The sequence below is a fragment of the Neomonachus schauinslandi genome, chromosome 8 (genome assembly GCF_002201575.2).
Source record: "Neomonachus schauinslandi chromosome 8, ASM220157v2, whole genome shotgun sequence".
In the NCBI taxonomy this organism is placed as follows: domain Eukaryota; kingdom Metazoa; phylum Chordata; class Mammalia; order Carnivora; family Phocidae; genus Neomonachus; species Neomonachus schauinslandi.
In genome coordinates this window covers 63,188,240-63,216,178 of record NC_058410.1, presented here as the reverse complement: position 1 = coordinate 63,216,178, position 27,939 = coordinate 63,188,240, and the positions used below count along the sequence as shown (strand labels likewise).

Sequence of the window (27,939 nt, the reverse complement as noted above, 5' to 3'; positions counted from 1 at the left end):
GTTTTCTTTCAGGCCATCTTTTCTTCTTAGTCTGGCACTGTCTTCCTAGGTGACTTTACCTTTCTTTTAAATTTCAGAATCCTATTGCCCACACAGCATCTCTACTGAAATGTTTTACAAGTCCCTCTAATTCAACATATTTAAAATAACTCACTGTCCCTGAGCTACCCCACCCTACCCCACCTGAATTTATTCTTCCACTTGTGTTTCCATTTTACTAGTAAATGTTATTAATCCAATTGGTTTTGCCAGAGTCCTGGGAGTCATCCTTTACAACATCCTTTCTTTCACTACCCCCTTTTTCAGAACACAAAGGCTTTTGAATTCTGTATTCTAAATATTTATGTAATCTGTGTGTGGCATGACCATTCACCCCACTTCAGTCCATTTTTAACTAGACTATTTTAGTAGCTTTCTAACCAGTCTCCCTTCTTTTACTCTTACTACCTTCTGGAACATTGTTTTACATGGTAGCCACAGCAGTTTCTTTTTGTCATTCAGCAAATCAGAAGCATTTATTGAGCACCTAATACATGCAAGGCACTGGTACAAAAGACTAGGTTAGAGGAGAAAGCTTGCTAGTTAGTGCAACCATTTTTTTTCCTTTTTTTTTTTTTTTTAAGTCATCTCACAATTAAAGAAAAATTGCAAGAGAACCTTTTTTTTCTGTCCATTTGAGAGGAAGTTCCTAACATAGTATCCCATCACCACAGATACATTAGTCTGTGTCCTACAAACAAGGGCATTGTCCTATATAATCACATAACTATAATACAAACGTCAAAATATTGACATTGATGTATTCCTGCCATCTAGTCCTCAGATCTCATTCATGTTTTACCAGTTTTCCAGTAATGTCCTTTACTGTAAAAGGGCCCAGTTCAGAATCACATATTGCATTTAATTGTCATGTCTCCTCAGTCACCTTCAATCTGGAACACTTACTTGGTCTTTTTTTACTTTCATGACCTTGACACTTTTGAATACCACAGGCCAGTTATTTTGTAAAATGTCCAATTTTGCTTGTCTGCTGTTTTTTCATGCTGATGTTCAGGTTATGCATCTTTGACAGGAATGTAACCAAAGTGATTCTGTGTTCTTGTCATTGAATCCTAGCAGGGGTATACAGTTTAGATTTTCTAGTTACTGATGGTGTGCATTATAACTTCTTAATAAGGAGGTATCTGTTAGGCTTGTCATAAAGCTACTTGTTTTTCCTTTATAATTAAGTATTTGTGGGGAGGGCAATTTGAGATCTTATAAGTTACCCTGTTTTTTATCAAACTTTCAGTTTATTCATTTATTTAAATCAGTATGGACTCATGGCTCTCTATTTTATCCATTGGATTAAAATCTATTATTATCATTATTTAGATATTTTTAAATTGGCTCTGATTTAGCTATTGGCCCACCCTTCAGGCTGGTTTCTGTGTCCTTTCAATATGACCCCATCATTCTTGGAGCACTTCTCTTCTTTCTGGTACAAGAAGTTGTAAGCTCAGTTCATACTTTTCTTCTCCCAAACCTGGAATCAGCCATTTCCCCAAGGAACCCTGCCTGGTTCTTTTTAGTCGAGTATACTATTTAGAAACCAAGATCTGGACACTAAATTGCTTATTGCTGTTTGGTCATCACTGCTCCCAAGCCTCTCAGCAGACAAGTTAGGGGATACACAGACACATGTGTATCCACCCCTCTTTTTAGCCATATTTTTGTATTTTTATGTTTATCAAAAACCATGAGTTCACACTTGATACTTCCAGTTCCCATCCAAGCGCCCAGTTAGTTTTGTCCTAGTTTTCTCCTTTTCCATATTTGCAGCTCCCTTCTCTGACCCTGAGAAACCTAGTTCCCATTATCCTGAATATACTGTTGACCCTTGAACAACACAGAGGTTGGGGCACCAACCCCCACACCGCAGTTGAAAATCTGAAAATAACTTTTGACTCCAGCAAAACTTTACTACTAACAGCCTACCGTTTACCAGAAGCCTTACCAGTGACAAATAATCGAGTAACACGCATCTTTTGCATGTTATATGAATTCTATACCATTTCCTTAAAATGAAGTAAGCTAGAGAAAAGAAAATATTAAGAATATCATAAGAAAGATGGGGTGCCTGGGTGGCTCAGTCAGTTAAGCGTCTGTTCAGGTCATGATCCTGGGGTCCTGGGATCCAGTCCCGTGCTGGGCTCCCTCTCAGCAGGGAGTCTGCTTCTCCCTCTCCCTCTGCTCATCCTCCCCACTTGTGCTCTCTCTCTGTCTCTCAAATAAATAAATCTTTAAAAAAAAAACCAAGATTATCATAAGAAAGAGAAAATACATTTACAGTGCTGTACTATATATATTTTTTAAATATCTACGTATGGGGGGCCTAAGTGGCACAGTTGGTTAAGCATCCTACTCTTGGTTTCAGCTCAGGTCGTGATCTCAGGGTCCTGAGACTGAGCCCCGTGTCAGGCTCCACGCTTGGCACGAGTCAGCTTGGACTTTCTCTCCCTCTCCCTCTGCCCCTCTAGCCTGTGCTCATGTGCTCTTTCACTCTTTCTCTCAAACGAATAAATAAATCATTAAAAAAAACTCATGTAAAGTGGACCCGTGCAATTCAAATCCACGTTGTTCAAGGGTCAGTTAAATTTACTTATCTGAATGATTCCCCTTTATGTAACTGGTTTCCCGTTGCTGCTGCAGCTCTCTTTCCCATGTGGATGCCCTCCTTTCTCCACATCGGCTCTGACAGCCTGCGCCCTCCTAACACAAGAAACTGGTTAGCAGTTGTTGTTTCTGGGAGAACTGGGTAACTGAGAGATAAGAATGAAGGGGGATTCAGTTTTGTACCTTTTTTGTATTTTTATTTGTATTTTTTTTGTACTTTTTGTACTATATTTTGTATTTTTTGTATTTTTATTACTTGGTCAAAAAATAAAAACAAAGTATGTTTTTCTATTGACAGTTTTTTTTCTTTGACTGTTGTGGTGAGTGTAGTTATCATCAGGTTCGGCAAATAATATTTTTTTCTGACTCACAGTAGCCCTCAGTTTCTCTGTGTAGAGGTATTATGCATATGCTCAGAACCTAATTTAGCATAAAATAGCAATACTGTAAAAAAAAAAAAAAAAAAAAAGCATGAGGGCAAAACAAATTCTGAGCCTCAAAAGATGTTGCTAGGCTGTGTGACTCCCAGATAGTTTCATTTAATGTACCATATCATCATATTTGTCTCTTAAATATAAGGAACCCCCCGGCCCCCACTTTTCTGGTCTAACTTCAGAGAAAACACCTGCATCTCTGATTTTAAAAGGGTTTATATTGTTGTTATAGGTAGCCAAAAAGAAGATCAGGAAATAGAACAGTGAGATGTATAGGTATACTAAACTACATTGTATTCCAAATTGAAATAAAAATTCAACAGCTAAGTTTTATTATACAAAAAAAAAGCTATAAATTTTGTGCAGTTCAATTAAATATTTACTGAAAACCCAAATTAAGTTATGCACGCAGAAATTTTAAGATAAAGTCCTTCAAAAATGTGTTCAGGTAGAAGGGAACAGAAAACAAAAAATAGAACTTGAGAAGATTGTAATAATTATAAGATAAACAGAGAGCAAACTTCACCAAGCACTTAAATGGACCTTATTGGTTTGGAGGCTCTAGATAATTTAGCTGAAACACTAGGATAAATTAATTTAATAAAAAAACAATCTACATTAGAATTTGATAAAAATAATAATTTGCGCAATGGCAGTATCGTAGCCAATGAGGTTTGTCCGAGGCGCGATTATTGCTAATTGAAAATAATAATTTAGCCAAAATTCCCAAACACAGGTGTTTTAAATATCAATTCATATTCAGACAAATGTTTCTGCTCTCCCAAGTTTGTCATAGAGAAAATTCATAACATCTTAAATAATCAACAGAGAATTGAGTACTTGGAATAATTTAAAAGTCTCTTAGGTATATGCATAAAAATAGAAACATAGACTAAACCCAAACCAGAAAACAGGCATAATTGGCTTAAAATGAATAGGGAAAAAATATATAGTCATAAGAAGAAAGTCTGTGTTTTCTTTATAATTTCCCTTAAAAAAAAAAAGATAATTATAAAAGAAAAGCATTCACAGGGATCTACCCAAAAGGGATAAAGAGATATGTCCACACAAAGACATGTACACAAATGTTCATGCAGCATTATTTATAATAGCCCCAAACTGGAAACAGTCCAAATGTTCATCAAGTGATGAATGAATAAAAAATGTGGTATCTCCATACAGTGAAATGCTATTCAGCAATAGAAAGGAGTAAATACTGATTCATGCTTCATCATGCATGAACCTCAAAATGATGCTAAGTGAAAAAAGCCAGACATAAGAGACATATATTGATTCTATTTATATGAAATTTCTAGAAAGGCAAATTTATAGAGGCAGAAAGCAGATCAGTGGTTCTCTAGGACAAGGGATGGAAGCAGGAATTAACTACAAACATCTGTGAAGGAATTTTTTAGGTAATGGAAACATTCTAGACTTGAGAGCTATAGTGATGGTTCCTCAACTTTATAAATTTATTAAGATGCTTGAATTGTATGTAAATTATACCTCATTAGAGCTTTTTTTTTTTTTAAGAAACACAGTCATTACAGAAAATAGTGCTAAACAAAAAGGAGCATTTTAAGTGGATCCCTCCCAGTCATCTACCTAATCTGGGAGTATATCATTCCAGATTCCTTTCACTACATGTGTGATTTCACTTTTCTTCAAAAACAGAATCAGATAACATTCACTTGACTCTTCTTAGGTGGAGAAAGAGCCTCCCAGAGAGAAAGAATAGAATGAAGAAAAACGAACATAAAATAAAAGCAGATCAGGTATCATTAAATCTGAGGTGGAAATTGGTGAGAAAGTGAATTGTTCCTGGATTGTGGATACAAATCAATTCCCCTGGAATTTCAGTAGTGTAATTCTGATTAAGGATGTAAAATCTGGTATTATTTTTGCCTTCATTTTTTTTTTCTTTTAAATGGTGTTTTTCGTAAACTAGTTATCCTAGTTATTTTTATAATTCATAAATATGTGTAATTCTAGAATGAGTAAGATCTTTTTATTTCTTTCCATAAAGGCCTACAGCAGTAAATTCTCTCATTTCAAAATATGGATTTCAAGAGCAGCTGCTTTACTGTGAGTTTGCTTTAAATTATATGTCACTTAATTAGCTGCTGAATAGACTATTAATGTGAAACTTACTAATTTTTCATGTTTTGACTTCTTTTAACCTTAAAACTTACATAACTAAAATATTTCTAGTTGAAAGGTTTCCCTATACCAATTTTCATGTATATATCTATCTGTTATATCCACCAAACATTTAGTGTTGGCTACCCCCAAAGGAGTAGAATGAAAAACAAACTGTATGTGTGTGTAAAATACCGCTATGCATATATATTTATAGAGAGAGATTTAAAATTGTAGGATTAAAGAATAATTTTCACTTTGTTTCTTACAGAGTCTTGCTACATTTTCTAACATGAAAGTAAACAGTGTTTGTCTAAAAAATTTTTAGAGGTGCCAGCCTGGCTCAGTCAGTGGAGCATGCGACTCTTGATTTCAGGGTCATGAGTTCAAGCCCCACATTGAGCATAGAGCTTACTTAATTAATAAATAAATAAATAAAATATTTTAAGAAATAAAATTTTACGAAGAGGATAATACTAGTAAAAATATGTTTTTAGCATTCAAACAGCATTGTAATATCTCCAAAATAATCTTGGTTCATAACCTATGTTATGTGTGTGTTTGTGAAGCTCTTACCAGGTTTTGAGGGGTTTTTTAAAGTCTTTTTTTTTTTTTAAAGATTTTATTTATTTATTTGACAGAGAGAGACACAGCGAGAGAGGGAACACAAGCAGGGGGAGTGGGAGAGGGAGAAGCAGGCCTCCCGCCGAGCAGGGAGCCCGAATCGGGGCTCGATCCCAGGACCCTGGGATCATGACCTGAGCCGAAGGCAGACGCTTAACGACTGAGCCACCCAGGTGCCCCGGGGTTTTTTAAAGTCTTGCTGGAATAATTTTTAAAAACAATGACTTAGGGCGCCTGGGTGGCTCAGTTGGTTAAGCGACTGCCTTCGGCTCAGGTCATGATCCCCGAGTCCTGGGATTGAGTCGCACATCGGGCTCCCTGCTCGGCAGGTTATCTGCTTCTCCCTCTGACCCTTCCCCCTCTTGTGCTCTCTCTCTCTCTCAAATAAATAAATAAAATCTTTTAAAAATAAATAAATAAAAACAATGACTTAATCTTTTGGCTCAGATATCTGTGCAAATAGAATTAAAATGAAGGCTGGAAAAGAAATTCATGTATAAAACCAAAAGTTCATTTTAATTCACTGTATTTTTCAAAATATGCAGTTAAATTTGGATTTTTTGTTTAATTTAAAATTAAAAATGTAACATATATTGGAACCTACTAATTGGAGATTGGTGGGATTTCATGTAAAGTTCTTCAAGTAATTGATAACTTGATAACTTTTATCTTAATTTAGCATGGATTTATGTTGTACAGCCACAAAATTTAAAATTATGTGTTGCAGTCTGTTGAAAAATCTAGACTTTTCTAACGTATCCTAATTTACTCAGCAGCGAAATCTTGCAAGCTAATTTTTATTTCTGATAAAGACTAATTTTCATAAATGTTTCTTTGCCAGTCATCTTTTGACTGTGCTTTCTGATTTGCTTAGAAATAACTCCTTCCTATCTGCTTTGTCTTTTTCAGGGGATTTTGATATTTAAACAATAAAATGTTTAGTTAAATGTTATGGTTTAAATATAAAGCATATATTTTATGTTAACGGCAGTACTATCCAGTTCTCAGACTGGCATCAGTCTTTTGATGATGATGATAGTGATTAATGATGATGCTGGTGGTGGTGGTGATATTTAGTTAACATTTGCTGAGTGCTTATTATATGCCAGCTACTGTTCTGAGCAATTTACTTGAATACCACAATTCTTGGAGACACTTACTATTATCCTTATTTCATGGCTGAGAAAGTGGAAGCATAAGTAAAATGACTTGCCCAGTTTTTGTCAGCAAGTAGGTGACAGAGTTGAGATTTGGACATAAAGGTGTCTAGATCCAGATCCATCCTCTTACCACAGCATTATACTTCTCTTTCATGTGCTGCAATTTAAACAGTAGAAATGTAATAACATAAAAAAACAGTAGAAATATAATAACTTTTAAAATTTTTCATGGCTTTATTTCACACAATTGACTCTAATGTGATCCAGGTGTCTTAAGTTTTCTAAATATGAGAAACTTGAACTTGGAAACACTTACTGATTGCATATTATCTATTCTCCAAGTGTTTAGTCATCCACTTTCAAACATATCATAAAATAAATAATGGCAAGGTTTTTTTCCCCCAAATTACTCTAACTAAAATATTAAATGTTAATGTTAACCAGTTACAGGTTCAGCACTTTTAGCTAGTTGCCAGAATTTCCTAAATTTGTGACCTGAATATTCTCATAAATGGCAGGAAAGTTTTGTCTAAAATATAACATTTTCATTTATTCAATTTAAACTTTAAATTGCTTTTTTAAAGGGTAAGAATAACTAAATTGTGAAATAGTATTTTACTTTTTGACATTTATACCTGCTCTAATTTATTTGTATGTGTTTGGTTTGGTTTTAAGCTGTGCTTGAGGAACTCGTTAATAGTGGACGTTTACGAGGCACTGTGGTTGGTGGGAGACAGGATAAGGCAGTGTTTGTCCCTGACATTTACTCCAGAACACAGAGTACTTGGGTGGATTCCTTTTTCAGGCAGAATGGCTATCTAGGTAACTATTTCTTTTTGTCTTTGAAACTAAAACTTTTTTCTAATACTGCACACATTCTTAGAAAGTATTGTATTAGTGCTGGGAGTACACACATGCTCTGCTATTGACAGCAGCTTTTAATGGTTCTCTTTGAGTGTAAAAGTAGCCAAATTACAGATTTTTGTTGGTTTTGCAACTGAGTTTAATTTCATAGTTATTGAACAGTTGTAATGTAGAAAGGCCAAAATCTGGTATTGATTGTTACCAGTCTTCCAGTGATATGATACTATTACAACTTCAGGTATATTTTAAGTCATGAAAAGTAATTTTATTTATTATAGCTTATATTTTATGAAGTTGCCCAGTTATTCAGATACATTTTCTTCAAATACTTTATTTTGGCTATCAGCTTTACAATGTGCATTTTTATTAGTCATCCACTTCTTCAGAAAACCTGCAGCTATTCTAACTTCTGTTTCTGAGGTTCTGTCATTTGGATAAAGTAGATTGACTGAATTTAATCATTAAAACAATTAGCAAATATATATGCATATGTGTATCACATATATTATGTATGTACATGAGCTCACTTAGTTTGATCAGTTTCATAACCCAGGTCAAATCATGTAAGAGATCAGTTGCTTTCTCAGTAATAAACCCATAAGATATTAATGTTCAAACAGTTTAAATCTATGCTAGAATACTGGGTTTCGCTTATGTTTTCTTGGCTTTCTGTAATGTACTTTTCAGTTTCTTCAGCCATGGACTTGGATTAGAACTTCGTTATAATTAATTTTCTTAAATATGATTATTTGGGGGCAGAGCATACAATAGTTCTCTCCAGTAACTTTAATGGCTGTAAATTTAAGTCTTTTTTTTTTTTCACTTTTGTTTATATGCTAAGTCTAGTTTATATGCTAAGTCTAGTTTAAATTAGACTAGGGAATTACTTTGTCTTGAGTTGTCTTGTCTGATACCTTTAGTTAACTGTAATAAGCAAAATAAATTCCAGATTTTGTTTCTTTACTTATAAATTATTATATTCTCCTTAACTCCTGTTTCTCCTTTTTTGATCTATAGTTCTCATGTTTCCCTTTGACCCCTCAATTAAGGAGGGTGTGACATAGCTGGGATTGAGGAAGCATTTGAACTAATTTTTCTACAGCTATGTTTAGTAATAAAAATTTGGGAAGGTAGCCAGCCGAGCCGCCTAACAGGAAATAGGCTGTGGTACATTTCTCTGCTTTATTCTTTAAAACAAAACAAAACAAAAAAAGTGCATTCACAAAGAATAGGTGTTGGTAGAACTTCATTTTTCTAAGACTTCTAAAAGATATGAATGATTGACAATTCTGTTCCAATGTATTCTATTCCATTTCTATTTGTGATGTATTTCTAGAATTTGATGCTTTATCCAGACTTGGAATCCCAGATGCTGTGAGCTACATAAAGAAAAGATATAAGACTACACAGCTCTTGTTTTTGAAAGCAGCTTGTGTTGGTCAAGGACTTGTGGATCAGGTGGAAGCATCAGTAGAGGAAGCCATCAGCTCTGGAACATGGGTTGATATTGCAGTATGTTTTATCTTCTTCTTGTCAATTTTTCTTTAAACCAATGACCACTGATATTCACTAGTATGTGGTCATTTTAAGTATTAGGATACATAAAGGTAGTCTTGGCTTTGTAGCCAAATTCTAGTGGTCAGTGTTATAGCAAAAACAATCTTAATTATGCTTAGAGATTTTATAGCTTTTGAGGTAGAATGACCTTTTATATATGGATAGTCAACATCCAGAATTCCATAAATCTCCAAACAAATAAGCAAACAATGTAACATTCTTTTCAGGCCTGCCATTGAAATTGATGAGATTTGTCACAATCTTATCCAAGCATTTACAACTTTACTGGCATCAGGCATTATATAGTATTTGTGTATCCCTTATCCATTCATTAACCTCTGCTCATGTATTAACATGAGCTGCTTTAGCCCTGGTAGTGTTTTACTTCAGTGTTCAGTATTGACCTGCCTTTATTATGCCAAAGAGATAAGTGTAGGTGAAGAGAAAGAAACAAGAGGCCATTCCATTATTTACTAGTCAGGGCAAGGTAGAAAATTACTTGTTTTGGATACACAAGTTTCCAGAGGTTCCAGATTTTGGTGTTCATTTACTCATTCAACAAATTTTAAGTACCATCTGTGTGCCAGGAACCATTTTACTTGCTGGGAATGTGGTGCCCACACAAGTTTCCTAGGTGGAGATAGTTAATGAAAACGGTAATTTCAGATAGTCCAAAGAGCTAAGAAATCTATTTTGGAGGTAAAGTTGTCAGGACTTGATGGCGGTTTGTTTGTGGGTTTATGAGAGGAATTGAGTGTGACATGTAGGTTTGGGTCCTGATCAACTGCATGGAGAACAGTACCATTAATTGAGATGGGGGAACAATGGAGAAGGGTGGGTGGGACCTAGGTGTTGGGGGGGTAGGAGGCTGCAATCAGTGTTGTTCTGGACATGTGGAATTTGAGATGCCTATTAGGCATAAGAGCAGAGATGTTAGGGAGGCAGTGGGCATATGACTCCAGAGCTCAGAGTGATGATGAGAGCAGAAATATAATTTGGGAGGTTATCAGCATAGAGATGGTTCTGAAGGCCACTGGACTTAATGAGATCACCTAGGGAGGGCATATATGTGTAAAAAATGGTTTGTCTCTATGATACTGTATTTATACTTGTTTTCATTTTGTTTCTGATTCTAGCCTCTGTTACCCAGTTCTTTATCAGTTGAAGATGCTGCCATGTTGCTTCAACAGGTGATGAGAGCATTCAGCAAGCAAGCTTCAGCTGTAGTCTTTAGCGACACTGTTGTAGTCAGCGAAAAATTCATAAATAACTGCACAGAACACTTCAGTGAACTGATGCACCAGAAAGCTGAAAAGGTGTGCCAGATTTCCTTTCCCTTACTAATCTTAACAGGATTTTCACATTGGAATCATCTGACATCTTTTGAAAAATGGAGTATGCAGCATATACCCAAAAGTGAACACTGTGTTTCATGCATCATTTTCCTTTAATGCATCATTCCTGTCTTTTTCTTCTTGATTTGTTTTTCCCCTTCTTCACTCCCATCAGGACATATAAGTTAGAACTTAGGGAGCTGATTTTATAAATTGAAATCATATAAATGAAATTATACACTTCACAGTTAAGTCACCTAAAGGTATTAGTCCAACATTAAAATCCACAAAAATGGTATCTGTGGATTATAGGCATAAATATACAGTATATCAATCAATCACTACACTATATATTTACTAAATCAGGTAGAGCCTTATTAATTTTACCTATTTGGGATGCAGAAATGGGATAACTTACTGAGGAAAGAAATTGTTACTATCAGAAATTGATTAGCTCCTCAGAACAAGTGCTGTCAAAGTGTCTAGAAGCAGAGGTCCTGCCAGGCCTGCTTTAATGACCTAAATTTAATTCATATTTCTAGTTAGCAGCCCCATCTACTTATAAAGCCTGCTCACGGATAGGTGGAACAAGCACATTTATCTTAGAGTGTTAATAAATCCGTGAGAGCTTATTAAGTATGTAAGTAATTTGTATTCCTCTCTATTCCTTTTAAGCTCTTTAATAGTTTAAAAAAAGAGAGAGATAATTTTCTATGTCTTGCCTGCCAGGCGGCAGAGAAGAGTAAAAATACATAGGATTGATACCAGTACACCTGAGTTCCAGTCTCAACTTTTTTACTCTCTTTGACTTTGGACAAATAGATCTCCAGTTTCCACATCTTCAAAGAAAGGGTGATGATGCCTCCTTTCTAAAGATAAATTTAAATAAAGGATGGATGTATACAAAATGTCTAGCACATATTAGCTCCAAGTCATTAAATGGCTACATTATTTATTTACACTAAAATAAAAACATGGTCATCAATTTTTTATTTCTTTGTGCTCCTCCCTGCAACTACAAAAATAATTTGAGGGAAAAAAATTGATTCTGTTGTTTGAACTGTCAACATTCTAAACATTTTTCTTCAGGAAACCAAAAAGGAAATGCCATTTTTAACATGAAAATGTGCTTTTGTCAGTACAGATTTAGAACCCTGTCCCATGTTGAAAAAACAGTTTCTGAACATGGAAATAGTTCAGAAAACATAATTTTTTATGTTTTTTTTAAAAACATAAATTTTTAAAAAGCAGAGATCAGGAACGAGTCCAGAGGAAAAACAGTTTATATGATTTAAGTGCGCCAACTCATCCTACATGGTCGTTCTGTTAGGGTGAGGGATGGAGATTTTGTTAATCTCAGTTAGCCAAGTGGCACTGGACTTGGAAGCCTCAAAAAAAAGAAGAGCAAGGTCACCTAGTAAGCAGTGGTTAAAAGAAGCCAAATCAGCTGAAGAGGTTGCATCTGATGTGTGATCAGTTTTTCAGGGACCAGATAGGATTTTTCATTATTTGATCACAGAATCAAAAAGTTAAGAACAACAAGGGAAGAGACTGATCTTTGGCAAGGAGAAATAGTTTCAGAGTGGCAACTGTTGGACCTGGCTCTATAGTCCTTCTTAGCAAAGAGATCGAACAAGAATAATTAGGATGAGTAATAATAATTGAGTATGTAAATAACTTTTATTTTATGTTTTCTGTAATGCCATATATTTTTGCTTACCAAAAACATGTTTTATTTCAGGAAATGAAAAATAATCCTGTTCATTTAATCACTGAAGATGATCTGAAACAGGTCTCCATTTTAGAAAGCATTAATACAAGTAAAAAGGATAAAAAAGATGAACGAAGGAGAAAAGCAACAGGTAATAAATTATTATTAACCAAGAAGATTCAAAGATGAGTTTTATTTGTTGCAGTGAACTCTACATTTATTAGGCCCTTTGAAGGGGATTTATCTTCAACTGTTAATATTAGTCAAATCTTTTCTTAATGAATTAAATTTATTATGAAAATGGAAATATTAGTGGTTACTTATTCTTTTTTTATTTTGTGAGAACTAAGTTAATTTCATGACCTGGCCCATGTCCCATTGTTTGCCCCCTCACCGTCTATGTTCCAGCCCAGTAGCCTTTTTTTTTTTGATTCTCAGATTTGGCAAGTTTGTGTTTACCTGAGAGCCTTTGCCTTAGCTATTCCCTCTCCCTGAATGTTCTCTCTCGAACTTCAGGTAACAGATTTCTTCTTCTAATTCAGAGCTCAAGTTTAAATGTCAGTTCCTCAGAGAGGCCTCCCTCACCACCTGGAATGGTAGACATGGTCACTCTCCATCATATTATCTTCCAGTCTTTTTTGTATCGCTTTTATCACTGTCTTGTGTTTTTTTGTTTGGAAACCTTGTCCATCTCGTTTATTGCTTCCCTAGTCCTTAGAGCACTTGTTGGTGTATTTTAGATGTTCTATAAATTATTTATTGAATGAATGAATTTCCCAAGGAGATCTCATTTCTGTTTTTTTGTTTGTTTGTTTTTTTAATTAAGAATCACTGGAAATTATTCTAGGTAGCACTGGTATACTAGTAACTTGCATTTGGAAATTAACATGTGTTTTCCATACTTTTTATAGTAGGAACGATTTTATTAGTCCTACATCAGAGTTAAAGAAACTAGATATTCAACATGTTTCATTAATATACCTATATTGAAAATGTGTTATAAAAACTTCATTTTTGTTGTGGGAATTCACTCTGTTTTCTTTGAGATTGTTTCTTTCCTCTTCAAAAACCTTTTTCTAAAATATCTTTCAATTTTGATACTTTGAAATTTCTCTGTATTTTTCTGGGAAAACCATACTCTAATAAATCATGGTAGTATTCACAGCCATGCATATTTTATCATATTATTTGAAGATATGCTTATAAATTCACCTTAATCCGTTGGTTGCACTTATGTCAGAATAGCTAGTCTGTTTTATTGCCTTCTAAAAATTCAGAGTCATCTGGTCATCATCTCAAGGATAGTACTGTCATATCATAATAGTTTAGATATAGTGCATGGAATAATGTCAGATTTAAATGTCTTCCCTCTGAGAAATTTATTGCCAAATGTATGATTTTGAGAGAATTGTATTTTTCTTTTTTTTTTATTTCCAAGGTTATCTTTTTTTATCATGTTATGTTAATCACCATACATTATATCATTAGTTTTTGAGGTAGTGTTCCACGATTCATTGTTTGCATATAACACCCAGTGCTCCATTCAATACATGCCCTCTTTAATACCCATCACCAGGCTGACCCATCCCCCCACCCCCCTCCCCTCTAGAACCCTCAGTTTGTTTCTCAGAGTCCATAGTCTCTCATGGTTCGTCTCCCCCTCCAATTTTCCCCCCTTCATTCCTGCTATCTTCTTTTTTTTTTTTTAAACATACAATGTATTACTTGTTTCAGAGGTACAGGTCTGTGATTCAACAGTCTTACACAATTCACAGCGCTCACCATAGCACATACCCTCCCCAATGTCTATCACCCAGAGAATTGTTTTTTCTATCATAAAAGCAAGGGAAAATAAATTATTAGAACTTACAATTATAGGACATGATGAAATTTAAAGGAATTGTACTTAGAACTTAAAAAAATCTGTAGTTTGTGTGTCATTTTACTTTATGGAAAATTAATCTTTTATGAAGAAATACATTTTCAATATTTTTCGGTGTTTCAATCCTATTATTAGATAAGTATTCTATTTTGTTGAATCGATACTTTAAATGTAAATATGTAAAGCAGAGAAATATCTCAACAACATTACTTTTATTTACAGTGTTTTAGTTTGTCTCATAATTTGTATTTTTTTCGTCTTTCTTTAGCCAATAGGTGATTGATAACTATATTTTTCTACTCATCCAACTTAATATTCATGGTCAGCATTTATAGAGCTCCTTTTAATGTGTCAAGCATCGCTTTAACCCCAAGGTTACAAACATTAGTGAGACATGCTCCCTGTTTTCAAGAAGTTCATTGTCTCGTTGGGTGGTGGGAGACTCAGGATGTCTCCTATAAACATAATCTTTCAACCAAAAGGACAAAACCAAGGGTAATTAAACTTGTGAAGTACTGTAATAGGGGATATTAATGAGGCTGTAGTAACAGAGATGAGCAAATGAGGGCACATTTCTTCTGGGGAAGGTAGAAGAAGCAGTAAAGGAACGGGTTTGGCCAAGACAAAGTCAGACAAAGCTATAGAAAAGAGGTATCCTTAGTGAAGGAAGAAGAGACTGTGGAAGAGCCTGCCTTTAGAGCAGGTAAGCTATCTACGTGACTTGCTCAAATTCAAGAGGTTTCACATTTTATTTAGTTTTTATTGACTGAATTACAAAACTTCTGTTGTAATAAAAAAAGCTCCCACCTTAAATAGCAGCTTTTAAAAGTTTAATTATTTGGCTTTTATTGTTCTGCTGTAAAGTTAAATATGACAATATAGTGTCATCATTTTCTAAAAATCTCCAGTTAGCTAATACTAACTAATGTCATTTCCCACCAGAGGGCAGTGGAAGTGTGAGAGGAGGTGGTGGTGGTAATGCCAGGGAGTACAAAATTAAAAAAATCAAGAAGAAAGGAAGAAAAGAAGAGGATAGTGATGATGAGTCATCTCACACTGGTGTGTAGCTTTAATTTACTTTTCCTTTGAGAATGTGTCATTTTGCAAACATTTTCTTAAGATGTAGACCATTAGATGTATATGCTTCTGCAAGAAGTCCTTGCTTTGCACAGTTTTGCACACGAATTTCAGTTACCATGGCTTAGTTGATGACACCAGCCCCCCATCAACACGGTTCATATTCTAGTTACCAGGGTGTATTAACGATGAGTACTTGTATAAAGTACAGGCAGTGCTGCTGGCTCCTCAGGCCATTGATCAGCACATAAATAATATATGTGCATCATGAGCTATGACAATCACATCACTTGTTTCAAAGTCTGTCAGTGATTGATCCCTGTGCGTCTCTTCTTCACTTTATGCCCAGACAACAAACCATGTAGTTATGTTGCCTCCTTGTCTCCCAGTGATGAATCCCTGACATTTTGCAAAATGGATAATCAAAAGGGAACTGGCCAACAAAGATGAAAATGCAGCCAAGAAATGAAAAGTGATAACACTGGAAGTAAAATATGAATCAAGAATAAATGGTGTTCAGGAAGAACTAGCTGACTGTGGGAATGTTGGCATTGCCACTGTTCAGGAGACTAGGTATGCAGCCACAGGAGCTTGGCAGAGGCACTTACTGACCAAATGGGGAAAGTGGTTGTGACGGAGAGGATGAAAATGTCCTAGAGGATGTGTAGTTGGCAGAAAACTTCATATTAAAGGAATTCCCAGAGATGTTTCACAACATTGAAAGGGCAAAGGATAAAATGCTGTGAGCTGATCCAGAGTTAAAAAAGGAGAATGACAACTTGCCAAGGCATAGAAAAGATGCTTGCTCTGTATTGTAAGTTACAGCCTGAGAAGAAGGCAAGGGCTGTTCAGACTATTTTTGATAAATTTTTTACAAAGAAATAAAATACTTTGTTGCCCAGTGTTTCTGATGAGCTAAATTACAGTATACTAAATTTTAAGTATTAGTTTTCTTTTTCATTTCCCTTTACATTTATAACCAACAGTAAGAGCTCTTAATGTTTTCACAGACATTTTTTAAAAAATCACAGAATAGGGACGCCTGGGTGGCTCAGTCGGTTAAGCGGCTGCCTTCGGCCCAGGTCATGATCCCAGGGTCCTGGGATCGAGTCCCATATCGGGCTCCTTGCTCAGTAGGGAACCTGCTTCTCCCTCTTTCTCCCTCTGCTTGTACTCTGTCAAATAAATAAAATCTTTAAAAAAAAAAAAAATCACAGAATAGTCATAAGTTTTCCCATTGTTTTGTTAAGAACACCTTGCACAGTTTCAACTTGCATAGTCATTTTTATGGTTTCCCACTGCCCTACAAAACAAATTACAATATTTTATTAAAAGTGGGTTTCTGCATATTCAAGTAGGAAACATTGAGCTTATGCATATTTAAGTTTTATGGTAACATCTAATTGGTTGGTTGCTTCTATCTAAGGGGGAGAATTAAGCATATGCATCTTCTTTTTTGGAGACTTGTTCGCATTTGGTACTGTTAAGTCAGCAAGAGATGTTAGTTTTTCTAAATAAAATTATGATTCTTTTATAAATTGTGTTTTAAATAAATTTACTAAATGAATCTATGATACCTCCGTTTTCTTTTTCCCCAGTAAAAAGAGAAGAAAACTTGAAATGATGATCATTTGAAATTTTTATTTTACCTCTTCCACAGAGCTCGTTGTGTATGGGCTCGAGCTGGGAGGTGTAGGTATCAAGTAACATGGCTTTGGCCATTAATGTGCTAGTACTAGTGATAGCATCATTGCTTCAGATCTATCTTGAACGTATTCTTTACTTTAGGTAAAGAATAATAATAAAGACAGGTCAAAATAGCTACTGTTCTCAACATGCATAAAACAATATTAATTAAAATGATCTTCATAGAAACTACTAGCCCTGTTCTTATTTTAAGTAGTATTAAGACTGTCCTCTGTGGGTTTTAATTTTTCATTGATAAATGAATTTCTCTATTCCCCAGATGTACTAGGGGTGGGAGAGAAGGGGCATTTCATAAAATACTTCTCTAATATCTGTAGCTTTAAGTAATTGTTAAATGAGGCATGTGATACTCCTTTTGTGCACAGATTATGGAGAAGGGCTATAAAGGTAGTAAAACCATTCTACCTAAAAGGATATAATTTCAGTGCCTTTGAAAGGGGGTTGTGTTATAATCTCTGAAATGGGGGATGTAATTAGGTTCCCAGCTAAAACACAGCATCAACTCAGTGTGAAAGATTACTACTAGATGGAAATATAATTTAATAACTTATAAAATGCATGCAGGAAGCAAACAGAGAAAGCAGAAACTATGTGATGTGAAAGTCCAGGAATGGATAGCAGATCTCAAAAAGAAAGGATATTGGATCTGTTCTAACGTGCCCATCGGTTCTAAAGCCGTGATGTCAACTTACTTACCGATTTTTGAGCTATTTTTTAATTTATTTATTTTACTGTTTTTTTATTTTTATGTCTAAGGTTTTACAATAATCAAATCTAGCTGGAAATAATCACTTTTATATTTTACAATATTAATAATGGAAATATTGTTAGCTTTCTTTGCAACCCGTGCTTATCCAAGTCGGTGAGGAGGCATGACATTTCCACACTTAACGATTATTTCCATTACAGTAGCTGCGTACAAATTTTTCCTGGCATGGAATTATTTTTGTAAGAAGAAAAATAAATGATGAGTGTAAAATTATGAGGTTTTTTTTTTCATCTTTGCCTTTCCCAAAAGATAATTTTTAGCTTAATTCTACTGGAGTTGCCGTTCACATGATTATAAAGGCTTTTCCTGAAGATCTTCTGTAAATTATAAGGATGATTTGATTTTTAGTAACTATTCATTTTTATAAAGAAGGAAATTCTGCTCAGTATACATTGTTCAACAAAGAGAAGTTACCTTTTTCTTAAAAGATTTTTTTTCCATCCAGTTGATTATTTTGATTTTCCACTATTTGCATCATCCAAGTTAGATCAGGGGGAAAATCATCTTTATTATTTTCTGATTGACATTAGAACAGTCATTAAATAAAGTTAGAAAATTATTACTCAAAAGAAATGCCACTATGTGTCCTATTTTTAAAATTGTTTTCATTGGTTATTGCTATCTGACACTGGCAATGTCTGAATGAATTACCATCTTAATGGTAAGTTAATTACCATTAAATATGTTAATGAACCTTGTTTGCTTTTAGGTTGCTTTATGTTCTTGTTGTTTTTTCCTATTGTGCATTTCTGCTATAGGAAAGAAGAAGCCAGAGATCACTTTTATGTTCCAGGATGAGATTGAAGATGTTTTAAGAAAACACGTACAAGATGCCCCTGAGGAATTTATTTCTGAACTTGCTGAGCACTTAATAAAGTAAGTATAAAAACATATTTTTTCTGTTTTATGATAGAAATTCAATGAGTTATTAAATAAAATTTTCACCAACATCATGGAAAGCATAGCTTTTAAGTCGTTTCTTTTCAAAGCTTAGAATTTAATCTAGCCACCAAATTCCAGATTTTGTTTGCTGTTTGCTGTTCTGTTCAGACGTGTAAGTGCTTTGGGCGAGGCAGTGTGGGAAATAAAAGGCGAGAGTGCGGAGGCATCCTCGGTCACTGATGTTTCAGTCCTAGGTGGGAGAAAAACACCAGCGCCAGTCACTGGCTGCTCTCTGACATAGCATAAAAAAGTAATATCTAAAAGAAAGAAAAGACCATTTTCTATCTAGATTTGACAGAGGATAAACAGTGCACTTTTAGGGAGAAAGAAAGTAACAAACTGTGTTCAGAGAACAAATTTAGACAGCACTAGCTTGTAATTGAGCCAAGCTAAATTTATTTTTATACAGAAGTAAAAGAAATTGTGTATAACTTGACCGTTACTAACATGATTTTCCCTCAAGTTAGTTCCATTGTGTAAGCGTCTATAAATGCAATCCAGGAGCCCAGTGCATCTAGCTTTGAATTTAGAAATACAGCTTTTGTAATGAGATTTTTTTTCATTTCACTGAATATTTTTTGTGCATGAATACAGTACATAATCATATTTTTCATATGTAAGAAGATAGTTACTACTAACCATTTGCCATTACTTAAAATAATCTCTTCTGAAGTTGTTGAGCATAAAAAGTTTTAAAATCTTTTATAGAACTTTAGAAATTGAGAATTTATTATTCCTATGAATAGGGAACAGATTTATGTCCTATTCTCCAAATGAACTTTTAAAAATTACTTCGGACTGAATTTGAATTGAAGCTTTTATTACTGCTATCCTTACTGTCATTAGTGCAATAATTTTGAGTACTTTAAAACTGAGAAAAATAATGCATTTAAGTTATAAGTCCTAGGATTAGAGGACAAATGCTTGTGAACTATTCCCCAAATTAATCTTGTTTAAAAAATATAGAGGTATTTTCTTAAGGCTTACTTCCATAGAAGCAAAATTTCTTATATGCATAAATCCAGTGTGTTTTAATAAACTAAATATATTTATCTTGTGCACAGACCTCTTAATAAAACTTATATCGAGGTGGTACGTTCAGTGTTCATGTCTTCAACTTCTTCTGCCTCTGGAACTGGTAGAAAGCGCACAATCAAGGACTTGCAAGAAGAGGTTTCAAACCTATACAATAATATTCGGCTGTTTGAAAAGGGGCTGAAGTTCTTTACAGGTATACTTAAGACTGTTTTTTCATTGATTTTCATCATTGTTCCTGGACATTCATTTTAATAAAGCACCTTTATTTTCCAGATGATACACAGGCTGCTCTTACAAAGCACTTGCTGAAGACAATATGTACTGACATCACTAACCTCATTTTCAACTTCTTAGCTTCGGATTTAATGATGGCAGTAGATGATCCTGCAGCCATTACAAGTGAAGTATGATAGTGATTGTCTTGCCTTCTTGATGTATTATGTTTTGAAATAAAAGCATATTTTATTTTCTCACATCAGAAGTAGTCTCAAGGAAAGTAAAATATAGGAAAGGGTTTTAGGGAAAAAAAATCCATCAGATTTTTAGTTTAAATTGGTGATATAACCAGTCTGTTGAAAGTAATAATGCTTAATTACTTTGGAATCAACACTTTTATTTTTTCCTAATTATTGTTATGTCACATCCCCTTTTCCTGCTGAGTTGCCGATCCCTTGACTGTTTTCTGGCCAGATTCCATAACTTCGTAGTCATTTTCATGTAGTGACGCCATCTCATTTCAATGTTTAGATGAATTGCAGTTTATTTGTTAAAATGCTAATCTCAAACTAAAGTCAAAGTTCATTTCTTCCTGTCTCAAAATGTAAGGTAGAGCAATGGCTCCCAGTTACTTCAAGAAGGAAAGGTGTGATCTGTCCCTAACACTCCTCCTCCTCCTCTTCTTCTCTATCCCTGTAGATCCACTTAACGTTGGAGATTTAGGAAAAATGAAGGAGGCAAGAGTGTTTCATAGGAGTGACTGCATATCACTGGTTATGATCTAGGTCCAGTGCTGTGGCCTCATGATGTGTCTCTTGCCCCATCGGTGGTGTAGGTTGTTTTGGGGCCTGTTTTTTTAGCATGTGACAACCCCTGTAGCAAGGACCTCCCCTAAACCTCCAAACAGAGATACATTTATTTCTCCCTCCTACCCCAGCAAAGTACTGTCCGCCTTCCCGTCTTCAGCTCAAGCAGTGAATCTCCAACTGCCTGGACAGTTCCATATATCCTGCCTCTGTGCTAACCTCTGCTGTGGGAAACACATGGGGTCCCATCCCGTGCCCTTCAGGGGCTACAGAAGAACTGGTGTGGCATGTGACAGGGAGTCAGTAGGTTTCCCTGGTCTGCCAAGACTCACTGTAACTTGCAGGACCTGCCAGCCAAACTATTCCACTAGGCATCCACCAGAAATTTCACACTTGGTAAGGCCATCAGACTCTGGTCAAGAATGCCATCATATTTCACGAGACACATCTATGTGGAGAGGGGTGCCGAAAAGATTCCACCCACCATATAGTATAACAAGCAGCCATCCGTGGAGCAAGTTCTCTAGTTTATAGGCATTCTGGAACTTATGAGTGGGAACCCCCTCATCTGGCATTAGGGAAGAACACTCTTCCTACCCCGATGGAAGAGAGCGGGAGTAGCCTCTTACCCCAAATTCTCTTTTCCCCACAAGATGAATGGTTTTCTCTCCACCCCATCTTCCTCTTTGCTGCTGGGCCAGAAGGGAGGGGTAGGGCTATATCTAGCCTGATTGGCTGACTGGCTATTGGCTAGCTCTCCGATTTTAGAATGTTTTTAGCATATTTTTGTCCCTAGTTTGAAAGCTAAAATTCAAAAACAAAGATCAATTCCATTCAGTACTCTATTATAGTAGTAAATATACTTTGTTTTCTTTTGTTTGATCTTATATCTACCACATGTCAAAGTCACAATCCCAAAAGAGTTTTTTCCCCTTACAGGTAAGAAAAAAAATTTTAAGTAAATTATCAGAAGAAACCAAAGTAGCTCTCACAAAACTCCATAGCTCTCTGAATGAAAAGGTAAGTAAAGTTTGATTCTGTTTAGATAATGGGGCTAGAATTTGTGATCTTTGAGTAGATTTTTATCAGAATAAGTGTAAACTAAATCTCTTTGGGAGGTGAAGGGGGAGAACAGACCAGGAACATTTTATCCTAAATCACAATTTCAAGTTTAATAACAAAATGACCTTTTTAAAAATTATATTTCGGGTGTAAAATTATAAAACTACTGAGTGGCTATATTTTTTAGGCAACCTGTTAATAAAAGTAAATGGTGGCATTAAATACCATTTCAGAGCATAGAAGACTTCCTTTCTTGTCTGGATTCTGCAGCAGAAGCTTGCGATATTATGGTGAAAAGGGGAGACAAAAAAAGGGAAAGGTAACATTGAATTAATCTATATTATTAATAAATTCTTAGATGTGTGATATTTCATATCCGAAGTTGGAATTTGACTACCTGAATCTTGCACAGAGAACACTTGTATCCAAATGGCTGCATACCTTTGAGCATATTCAGTGTATACGTGGTCCTCTCTGACTGGTATCGATAAGGTAGCAAGGTTCCCTAATCCCATAGTTGATCAAGCCTGGGAACTTCATACTAGCTTTGAGACCTTCTTTATAGGAAATCTTACCTATATCAGTACACTTCTGTTTGATTCCCAACAACTCAAAATAAAAAGTACACTTTGAGGATCCCTGCTATGTAGTTTTCTCTGTCATTTTCTAGCATATTAGTTTATCCACAGCATTTAGGGTTAAGTGTGTCTATATTTCATATTTAAAATGTCCCTTAAGATGTTTATGGAGCTAGATAATTAAACTAGAGAAGCTAAAAATGATTACCGAAGGGAAGAACTAAAATTGGTGAGAGCTTGTTAAAATATGAGAATGTGTTTTTGTGATTTTATTTTTGTTTAGGCAGATACTGTTCCAGCATCGACAAGCACTGGCTGAACAGCTAAAAGTCACAGAAGACCCTGCTCTTATTCTGCACCTCACAGCAGTCCTTCTGTTTCAGTTCTCAACCCACAGCATGCTCCATGCACCTGGAAGATGTGTCCCACAGATCATTGCTTTTCTTAATAGTAAAATTCCAGAGGTATTACATTTTCCATGCATTTGAAACTTTTAAAGCTTTTAGATTCTGCATATTTTGAATGGATAGATGTGAATCATCATGAACAATAAGACACAAAACATATTAATATGACTTCCTGTTCTGAGAATGTGAACAGTGAATCTGAAGATTGATTTTTAAAAACTCAGCATAAATCAAGAATCTTTTGGGATTCTAGAAGATCTATTGGTAAAAAGAAGTCTTCCGTTTCAGTTTATGCAAATTTAACCTGTCCTTCAAGGACCAGTTCCAAAAGTCTTACCCTGCACAAATTCTTCCTGGAAATTTCTCAGCTAAAAGGAATCTGGCTTCTTTGAACTTCCATATCACTTTGATTTAATCTCTGGTGATAGAACTTAGCTAAGTCAGTTTACATTAAAATGATCTGTATTCGTGTTTTATCACCCCTCACCTGTAAACTCCTTGCCAGCAAAGACCTTGCTGGATTCAGCTTTCTACTTACATGGCCAGTGATTTGTAAAGATGAAGACCTTCACTGTGTATTGGTTGAACAAATCCAGCTTGTTCTACAGAAAATTAAATCCTGTTTGTTAACTTTTCTTCTGTTCTCTTTTCACAGGATCAGCATACTCTTTTGGTAAAGTATCAAGGTTTAGTTGTAAAGCATTTAGTTAGTCAAAATAAGAAGACTGGACAGGGAGATGATCCCTCGAGTGATGAATTAGACAAAGAACAAGAAGATATCACCAATACTACTCGTAAAGAGCTTCAAGAACTTTCTTCATCCATTAAAGACCTTGTTCTCATGTCCAGGAAATCATCTGTGACAGAAGAGTAATGATCTTAATTTACTTTTGTCATATAGTAAACATTTTTCCCAAAGTTTAAAGTGAGTGGTTACCAAAAAATATTCACTTCACAATCCTCAGTTTCCCCCAATAACACACACATACACACACCCACACAGTTCAGTTTAAACAGTAGTGTTGTATTCAGTGTAAATCTTAGAAAAATGTGAAATTTTTGTAAATTGGATTCAACCATGGAAGACTTCTTTTTCACATTATAATTCTAAAAATTACTATTTCAGGTTTATTTTCAGATGCTGAATGAAGAATAAATTTTATGAAATCTTTCATCTCTAGAAAAGGACTCATTTGTTGTGTTGTTAGATTTCAAGTGACATTCTTACAGTTATATACATATTAGGCAGAACCTTAAAATGTGGTCATGTGTTTTTTGTTTTTTTTTTTTAAGATTTTATTTATTTATTTGAGAGAGAGAATGAGATAGAGAGAGCATGAGAGGGGGGAGGGTCAGAGGGAGAAGCAGACTCCCCGCTGAGCAGGGAGCCCGATGCGGGACTCGATCCCAGGACTCCAGGATCATGACCTGAGCCGAAGACAGTTGCTTAACCAACTGAGCCACCCAGGTGCCCTGGTCATGTGTTTTTAAAAAGGGAAAGAAAACCCTGTGGTGTCACAAATAAAAATCGTGGATTTTAAAATTAATAGAGAATGCTTCAAACCTAAAATACAGAAATTTGCATTTTTTTTTTTTTTCCTAAGCCCTTGCTCTTATTTCTGGCAGATAGAGGGCCTCCCATATCCCCCACAAGAGTGAACTTTTATGTGGTTGGGTCTTTCGGGGGATGCCTTTACAGGTACAGAAGAATACCGGAGGGGCCCATACACTGCTGTAGTCTATTCTAACACAAGATGCTAACAAGTAAGAGAAAAAATAAAAATTACTTCTTAAGAGGTATAAGTCACATTTTAACATTAGAATAACTAAAAATGTAATACAAGTATTTTTCTTTAACCAGTTTGCATTTCTAAATGTTATATTTTTTGTATCAGTAGTCACTCTGGCACCTAATTCTTTGTTATGGGAGGATCCGTAAGTGCATTGAAGTCATTGGAACTTTATTTTTTTCCAAAAATGAAAATCCTTATAAGAAAATAGGTATTCTTGTTTTCTAAAGACTATTGGTAGTTAAAAGTAACAAATAGTTCCTTAGAGTAATAATTTCAAGCACATGAGTTTTAAGCAACAATTTATTATATATCAAAAAGAAATTTATTTTGAATATAATAGTTAAATCTCAAGTATCAAAAAAGTACTATTTTATATAATTCCTTATATGGCACTTAAAACTCTGTGGTTCAAAATGTTTGAATACAAATATCAGCCTACCTCTAATTCCAGACAAAGCATTAATACTGACTGAAAGAAATTGATATAATTGCTAACTGAGCATTATTATTAAAGTTGATAGGAATGTAACATAAATTTAAAAGTGTTTTTCCATTGGTAATTTTCTATTAATGTATTTTCATATGGGCAAAGGAAGAAAAATGAAAAATCGTCTGTGACCACAAACTCCACTTAGTTTTGTTTATTCAGTTTCCAAAATATAGAACACCCAGCCTAATGTTTTATTCAGTCTTTAAGAACCTTCTCATTTATGTTTCAGCAGATACCAAAGTAATCCACATTTGTGTCAAACTAGACCGTAGACACTGAAACAAATAAAATCATTCTGACTTTCTTAATTTGTAGGAATAAAAATAGGAGAGACAACCAAGCAAATAAGAAGAAAACCATTCTATCTTGTTCACATTAATTTTTTTCATTTATCAGAATGGTTCATATTTTTCCATAGTAAATAAGAACAGTTTTTATTGTTTTTGAAAATAAAGTTATGTAGCTGATTTTGTATGTAAAATTCTAATTTCAATAAAATAAAAATTCTTAAATGGTTATCTACTATGGTCTCGATGGGCAGATTTAAGAATGTTATTAAAAATAAATTTGCTTGTTTCTATTAAATTTTGTGGTACTTTGAAGCTTTCATTATTTCAGTTACTAGAATGCATTGTGCAGGTGTTATTTGTAACGTGTTTACATTTTAAAATTCTTATTCTATACATTTTTCAAAGATTTTCTTGTATTTTTCTTACACAAAAATAGTTCCGTAGTCCTCAGTATCTCATTCCTTGAATGTTTGCCATTCGTGAACCATTTCACTTTAGTAAATCATTTTCAGTTAGCTGGATTTCAGCAAATGTGCAGCTGTACCGTCGTATCTGCTACTTCCTACTGTTGCAGATATAATGGAAATATTTGAATAATGTGTTCGTGTGTTCTGCCTCCAGACCATGTGTTTCTGAAGAGTCAAGGGAAACCCACTTCTGGCCATCAGAAGGATTCAGTGAACCGTGGCATATCTTACCAAAATCACAGTGAATTTTCAGAGAAGACACTAATACTGAATCAGAATAATAAGTGTAGAAGTTGCTTAACCTGAATATAGAACCATCTTCAACATTTTAGAAAATATATTTTAGTCAGACCATAAAGCACCAAGGATGAGATCAAAGTGCAACAGTGAGAGTGCAACCTATAGATTGAGAAGGAACAGTTCATTCTTTCCCAGAAATGCTACTCAACCCAGGGCCAAATGGGACTTTTTTCTATCAAGGACTAACATGTGAGATGGGTAGAGGGTGGGGTCAGTGGAAGGTTTGCTTTCTTTGATTAGTACCTTTCCCCCAGTGTATACGGGAGATGAAAGAAACACACATAGATAAACTCCTCTGGGATGTACATTTTCCACAGAAATCTGGGACCACTATTGAAGTGGCCATTAAAATGGCCTAAGGATTCACACAAGTCATTCTACCTTGAAGACCGTACTAAACAAAAAAATAAATAGAACCCAAGAGAGACTTACTCCAAACCATCAAAAAAAGAAACCTTGACTTTCAGGCTTTCAGAAACACAGTGTTTATTCCATTTACATGACCAAACAAGAAGGAATAATTACTTTGAACATGTATTAAATTTTTATAAGTTCCCAGTGTTGTGTTTTATTGTTTTACCAGCCTTGCCTCTATTTCCCTTCAGTGATTAGTAGTAAGACTTAGCCTTGATGTGTGTTTAAAGAGCAGGAAGGAAGGGATTATGTCGTGTGATGAAGAAAAGGGGAGACATGGTGAATTTAAATCCTTGGCTCAACAATCTGGATCCTGTATGACTGCTATGCACTAGAAGTACAAATGTAAATCTTAAAAATACCTCTTGTTTTCAAGGAGATGGCAAGAATCAACAACTATAGTTCAATATAGCATTTTGAGAGAAGTTAGCAGAGGATGCTGTGGGGGAAGAAATGAAAGTCAGCTGTCTTGCACAGCGGGAGGGAACTAAACAGGCTAGAGATGACCACCTGAACTGAATCCTGAAAGAAAAGTAGGACTAGACTCAGGGAAATAGGGGAAGGGAGAGCAGGCAGGCGTTTCTGGGAGAGAAGAGGAGATCTGGAAGTACTAAAACATGAACTAATACAAAATAATGAGACATTTGGGAAACCCTAAGTATGAGAAATATGAAAAATGGTCTGGGAAGTAGGGTAAGATGAAGCTGGAGAGACCAGAGGGAGATCCTGAAATTCCTTATATGTACACTAAGCGAAAAAGTTTAGCCATTTTCCTGAAAACAAGGGAAGCCTTTTCAAGATTAACCAGGAAAATAAGGTAATTAGATTTGTCTTTTAGAAAGACTACCCATTCTGAAAGACAGTTTGACAACTTACCAAAATCCTTTAAAATGAATTATTTGTGAAATCAATGTCTCTCCTATCTGAAAAGTAAAATGTGGACTTAATATGTAGAAGTCTTTTTCCCAGCCCATAGGCAAAGAGGAGCATGGACGACCTGTCTTACACAGAAAGGAGACGGTCTTCTTGGCTCTGAAATACTCTTGCTTATTCAGATGATAGTCCAACAAACAAACAAGCAAACAAAAGCCCAACTTACTCTGACTAGTCAAGCTAAGACAAAGGTCCCAAGGGTTTTCTCTTATGTTTCTTGTCATCCAATGTGAAGAAGAAAAAGCACTCGATTAAATTGCTTTCCTACTGAGCTTGTCTAGTCACCTAAA

The 27,939-nt window shown here is 35.0% G+C and overlaps 1 protein-coding gene and 1 pseudogene across 1 annotated transcript in view; both read left to right on the top strand.

The window, feature by feature from the left end:
* The window catches only part of UFL1 (UFM1 specific ligase 1), a 31,711-nt gene extending 7,422 nt beyond the window's left edge, over nt 1–24,289 (top strand). The window contains exons 7-19 of the mRNA XM_021693073.1: nt 5,116–5,174; nt 7,688–7,834; nt 9,213–9,388; nt 10,570–10,749; nt 12,509–12,629; nt 15,303–15,419; nt 18,672–18,789; nt 19,920–20,086; nt 20,167–20,297; nt 21,855–21,935; nt 22,211–22,296; nt 22,839–23,019; nt 23,618–24,289. Coding sequence (XP_021548748.1) covers nt 5,116–5,174; nt 7,688–7,834; nt 9,213–9,388; nt 10,570–10,749; nt 12,509–12,629; nt 15,303–15,419; nt 18,672–18,789; nt 19,920–20,086; nt 20,167–20,297; nt 21,855–21,935; nt 22,211–22,296; nt 22,839–23,019; nt 23,618–23,836 — 1,783 coding nt within the window. The 3' untranslated portion in view covers nt 23,837–24,289. The remainder of the gene's footprint in view (nt 1–5,115; nt 5,175–7,687; nt 7,835–9,212; nt 9,389–10,569; nt 10,750–12,508; nt 12,630–15,302; nt 15,420–18,671; nt 18,790–19,919; nt 20,087–20,166; nt 20,298–21,854; nt 21,936–22,210; nt 22,297–22,838; nt 23,020–23,617) is intronic.
* LOC123325677 lies at nt 3,728–3,850 on the top strand (annotated as a pseudogene).
* Nucleotides 24,290–27,939: the final 3,650 nt, after the last annotated feature.